At 42.7% G+C, this 5802-nt stretch overlaps 1 protein-coding gene across 1 annotated transcript in view; it reads right to left on the bottom strand.

The window, feature by feature from the left end:
• Positions 1-1905: 1905 nt before the first annotated feature.
• bcl11ba (BCL11 transcription factor B a) overlaps positions 1906-5802 on the bottom strand; it is a 49420-nt gene continuing 45523 nt past the window's right edge. The window contains exon 3 of the mRNA XM_070979121.1: positions 1906-5802. This exon is cut by the window's right edge and continues 35 nt beyond it. Within this exon, the coding sequence (XP_070835222.1) occupies positions 3835-5802 (1968 nt within the window). The 3' untranslated portion in view covers positions 1906-3834.

Below are 5802 nucleotides of genomic sequence, written 5' to 3'. Positions count from 1 at the left end.
CACTTGACTGGCAGGTGTTCATATGACGGGTGGCTTTTGCGGTCAGTGTCAGCAGCAGTAAATGTGTTTGTAGTAATATGTGGCCTCTTTTTTTGGAACTATGCTAAAACCTTATGCAGAATTAAAACATGCATGTATAATATTTTCGGTTTGTGTTGATCAGTGTGTTTGCGTGGCCCCTTTGTGTCCAACCAACGCAAAGAACAAAATGAGACAAACAGGCAGAGGATGAAGAATTGTAACAGCTTGTATTTGTGCTCTGTTCTCATGCCGAGAAATATCAACGGGGGAGGCATGTGCCTGAAAACTGACATGGAGGTCACAAAGGTCAAACAGACTAATGCCCCCCAACCCCACCCCCAGACACAGGAAGTCACTGCCAGTGCCAGTTAGAAATCACAAACAAATAAGAAAAAAAAGTCAAACAAAATGAAAACAGCGTAGTCATAGAAAACTATGTACAACCAATAGAGCGGTAAACAAAACATTGACTTGTGATTTGTCACTAAAAGGCCGTGAAACAACCTTTTGATCCCCTTCTGTACAATGTAATTCATTACAACAATACAAATTCATCAGGTTATTTGTCCTGCCCCATGAGAGGAAAAATACATCGTAGCAGCCTGTGAGTTGTGTCTTGTCATTGGAAGTACCCTATTCACAAAAGGATGCACATAGCCTACACGTTAAAAAGACAAGCTCCTTAGGAAAGACAGCAAGTGCCTACACATGTATTTCAAACCATCCATGAAGAATAATCCATTCCAGAAGAAGAAAAATAGATACAAGTCAGGATTCTCAGTGTGGTTTTCCTGAAAAGCAGAACCAGTCTTCTGTTGTTTCTAAGGGAGAAAACCTCCATCTGCTAATGGAGCACCCATCTACCCACCCCCACCCCAACAGCCATCCCACCACCAAATCCAAGTTTGTTACAGCTCAGTTATTTTTTTAATTTGTTTATTTTTTATTTCATTACACCCAAGGCAGAATCAAAGTTACTAAAACTTAAGACTTTTACAGTTACAGTGACAAAAACAGTTTAAGAGACCCACAATTCGACTGCAAAATAAAAAATAAAAAACAAACTTTTTTCTATTTTTGTAAAATGCCCAGGCATTCTCCAATATTACAAATACTGGTATACTTTTACAGTAAACAAGAAAAATGTAATATATATTCATATATATTTATATATATATACTAAAACCCCGTCACCAAAAAAATGAAAGAAAAACAGAAGAAACAATATACACATCGCCACTACGGCATTCAGAGAAACTTTAGAAGCAAACCTGGAAACAAAACTCATTTATTTAAACACACATACACACAAATATTATTTTACCCTTGTACTTGTTTCAATACTGTAAACTTATTTTAAGACAGAGTGCACTAAATTCTTTTTTTAGTTTCTGCATTTCCTGATTTTTGCTCTTCCTTGACGTTTTGCGTTGCTTTTGTCCTCTCCTGAAATTTTCTGTTGAAGGACAGACTCTTGTCCTGTGTGAGGAATTTGATATATATCTATAAATAGGTTTGTGCCTTTATATGTACATATGCATACATATATACACACACAGACACATTGATATTGTGCTGGGTACTCCAAAACCTAAACTCAGCATTGTTTCATTTGTATTAATTTAAATAATTCTGTTGAAATGTCAAATTACACATTAAAGTTAACACAATTTTATATATTTTCATTTTTCTTATTCAATTTGATGCTTCATAAAAAGTGTTGCATTTTTCTGAGACAATAAATAGGAAGATCATTATTCAAGGCACACTCATGTCAAATTGAATGGCAGCGCAAAAACTGTCCCAAATATACGAATATACGAATATACATATATATATTCATATATATGTATATTCGTTTTTTTTTCTTTTTCCTTTTTTTTTCAGTTTTCTAGTGCCAGCATTGGGAAAGCCTCACCTAACAACCCTGGGCACTTCAGCGTCAGGAGATCCCAAGCTCTAGACCCTTAAGTACCTTTTCTGTCCAGCTCTGTGTGTGTGTGTGTGTGTGTGTGTGTGTGTGTGTGTGTGTGTGTGTGTGTGTGTGTGTGTGTGTGTGTCAGATGAAAAAAAAATCATAAAGTGCGGGTCTGTTGTAAAGAGCTCTGAATCTGTAAACTGACGGCAATCGAATGAAATCTGATTTAAAAACAGTAAGTGTCATTATGGAAGTGGATGGGCCCAAACCAAAACCTTGGGTTATTCTTCATAAACAAAGGGGCATGGAGCAAACTGATGCTTGTCTTACTATTAGTCTTACTACAGCACACACTGATATATTTTTCCTCTTCTAGACAAAACCGTCCCACAATTAACTGTGAAACTTTTAAGGATTCCTATACTTGGAGGGGTGACTTCATTAATCAGATTATAACCATGATACTATAACAATAAAATTCAAAATGTAACGCTTTTTAACAAATTGTAAGATATATTAGCACAAAAAAATGCATAGGGATGTTGATTTTTAGAAATTTCAAGCATAAAATATGAAAATTCAATTTTCTGCAGAGATCGAAGTTAAAGTATTAGTCTCTGCCATGTATGCTCATAGATTTAACCCTCTCTAAACTAATTAATGATAGAATTAGAAGCACGGACTTCAAATATAAATAACTTTGAAATGAGGATAAGGCTTGGACATTAGCCTGGTATGGGGGACAGAGGACAGCAAGGGATCCTGTAGAGGACACAACTGTCCATAATAATTCAAACATATGATGAAATGGAATTTTTTCTGGAAATATAGGAATGAACGGGTAAATTAAAAAAAAATGCAGTATAGCTCACCCTGAGATGTCCCTGTCCTCACTCTCTTGTCTTTTTTTTCTACCTAGCTCTATGCATACTCGGCAAGCATGGCTTCATGCTCAGTTTACTCCTAATAAATAAAATAGCCTACATCATATGGCTTCATGGAAAATAGAGTACATGGATGTTTGAATGTAGGTAAGATGGTAGTAAGCGGAGGGGTGGTTGGGGAAAAGCAAAAGAAATGGGGAGGTTGGGGAGGGATGGTTGTCATAGCGTTGTTGGGGCTTGGTACTACGTACCAGTCAGCAGCTGCCTTATCTTGAATCTGTTTCTTCTGGCTGGTAATGAGGTTCTCAGGAGGAGACAGGGTTTATAAACCTTGGGATCCTCTGTGAATTTAGATTTACTGTCAAATATGACACTCAGTGCTACATATCCAATTACATTGACATGTTTCAGAATCAGTTCATGCTACAATGCCAAAAGATTGTTGTCCGCGTATCACACCACACAAAATAATTCTAGCATTCTCAGTTAACGCCACTTTCAAATTGAAGATTGAATTCAGCTTCTCTTCAAGAAATCACACCTTTAGCACAATGTACAATTTCCTACAAGCAGCGGCCAAAAAAGATTACTTAAAATGGACTCCTGTCTTTCTAAAAAACTCTCAGGATATCATGGGTTTTTAAAAAACAGAGTAACGCAAAAATTAAAGTAAAACAATTTTTAAAAAATGCCTAAATAAAAATGTACCTGCACATGCCAAAATACAAAATCCAATAAATATAGAAATTATTGCACAGTTAAAGGCTCCACATATGTTATAACTCAACTGACTGATTGTTTAAAAAGGAACCCCAAATGAGGCTGTCTAGACAGCTTCCATTGGTGTTAAGATTTCTGTTTTCACTTTTATTTTTTTCCTCAGTTGGCAGTTTCTTAAAAACAGAAAATGAACCCAAAATTAATATTTCAGAAAAAGAGTATCCAGCTACCCCATTTTGTTTATTTTTTAAGTCAAAGTGTGGTGCAGAGTATGGAAACAGAGAACCTGGTTTAGGTTCTCTCTGCTTGTTCAATTTTGACCTCATTGGTCATCAAATGTTCTCCATGCCACTTTTTCATATGTTTCTCTAGAGTGCTGTACACGCTGAAGGGCATTTGGCAAATGTCACAGCGGTAGACCTCCTTACCAAGCTGGCCATGGGTCTTCATGTGGCGCGTGAGCTTGGAGCTCTGAGCACAGGCATAGTTGCACAGTTCACACTTGTAGGGCCTCTCACCAGTGTGGCTGCGCCGGTGCACCGTCAGGTTGCTACAGTTCTTGAACACCTTTCCGCAGTATTCGCAGGTGTCACACCTCCTGCTGTCCTTGGAGCTGGGTCGGCCAGGACCACCGCCTCCACCCAGATGAGGTGTGCTACCTCCACTGGCAGTACCGCTGCGGCCCGACAGGCCGCCATCCAGCAGGTCACCCGGAGGCGTTGAGAATCGCAGGCTGCCATTCTCAGACGAGTGCTCAGAGGAGGTGGCGAAGGGCGATTGTCTGGAGTCAGTGAAGCCTAGGAAAGGGTCTTTGATGAAATGGCGTGAAGCAGCATAGCCCACCAACCACTGGGAGTAGACATTCTCAGAGGGGATGTGGGGTGCTGGAGGAATGTCCAAGTCCTTCTCAATCTTGATCCTCTTATTTGAGGAGTTGGACAGGCTGGGGCTGGTAATTGGGGTGGGCTTACGGGGAAACAGCCCTGAGAAAGAGTCACCGGAGCCACAATTCCGGCCATTAATGGTTGTCCTCTCTTCCTGCTGGTTGTGGTCCATCTCCCCAACCACTGAATCCTCATCCCCTGTGTCCCGCTGGCCATCTGAGCACCTCTTGGAGAATGGCATCCTTTTCCGATTGTCAACTATCAAATTATTGTACTGTTGTATAGAGTTGAGCCCCCCGCCTTCCACCATCTTCTCAAGGGCAAATGATGACTTTTCCTCTGAGGGTGGTTTAGAGCCATTCTCCCTGTTCCGGTAGAACTCAGACTCCATGCTGAAATTGGATTCTGGTCGACTCTCATTCTCAAGTTCCTCTTCTTCCTCCTCTTCTTCTTCCTCCTCATTGCCTTCCCCCTGGAAGTCCCCATCACGATTCTTCATGCCCTCACCTGTGACATCACTGGTGCCTGGCTCTGGGGAGCTTGTGGTGGACAGTCCATCATCTGATCGTCCGGTCAGGGATCCAGCCTTGTGCATGTGGGTCTTCATGTGCCGCTTCAGCTTACTTGCCTGAGAGCAGGCGTGGTCACACAGCTGGCATTTGTATGGTTTTTCTCCAGTATGGCTGCGCCGATGCACCACCAAGTTGCTCTGGAACTTGAAGGTCTTACCACAGAACTCACAGGACTTGATCTTGTTCTGTGTCTGGGGAGGAGTGGTGCTGTTTGGGGGCATTGGCGGTAAGGGAGGGGTGCTCAGAAAGGGTGATTTTGGCCCAGGCTGAAAGGGATTGGGGTTTAGTAGTCGGTGCATAGGGTTGGCCCTGCTGGGTGACAGCGGTGGTGTGGTGTTGTTGGTGTTCCCTGCCAACTCACGTAACCGCCTGGAGAAGTCCATGGACTGGGACTCCATGGCCATGGGTGTTAGCCGCATCACCCTCTCAAAGGCACTGGGGTGCTGGGAGATGAGGCCCATTTCCTCTGCGCTAAGGCGTTCCAGCCGATGGGGGTCCAGGTGGTGGCGGGGGGGTGGGCTGAGGAATGGAGGCGTGTTGGGGAGGCGGTTCTCCATGAAGCCTGGAGGAGGCTCCCGGAGCAGAGGGCCCGTCATCCTCAGGAGGTGGAAGGGGTTGTTGTCCCCAAGAAAGTTGGTGAGGGGGGACTGTGGGATGGAGTCGTTGCCGATGGGTGGAGGCATGGTGATACGTGGGGTGAGGGCTGTGCTGGAGGGGTTTGACTCCAGGTATATGCGAATGCCGTGGGTGTTCTGGGCATGCTGCAGCAGGAACCAGGCACTGGGGAAGGGCTGCTTACATGT

The sequence above is a fragment of the Chaetodon trifascialis genome, chromosome 14 (assembly GCF_039877785.1).
Source record: "Chaetodon trifascialis isolate fChaTrf1 chromosome 14, fChaTrf1.hap1, whole genome shotgun sequence".
Lineage (NCBI taxonomy): Eukaryota > Metazoa > Chordata > Actinopteri > Chaetodontiformes > Chaetodontidae > Chaetodon > Chaetodon trifascialis.
This window is presented reverse-complemented; position numbering and strand designations above follow the sequence as displayed.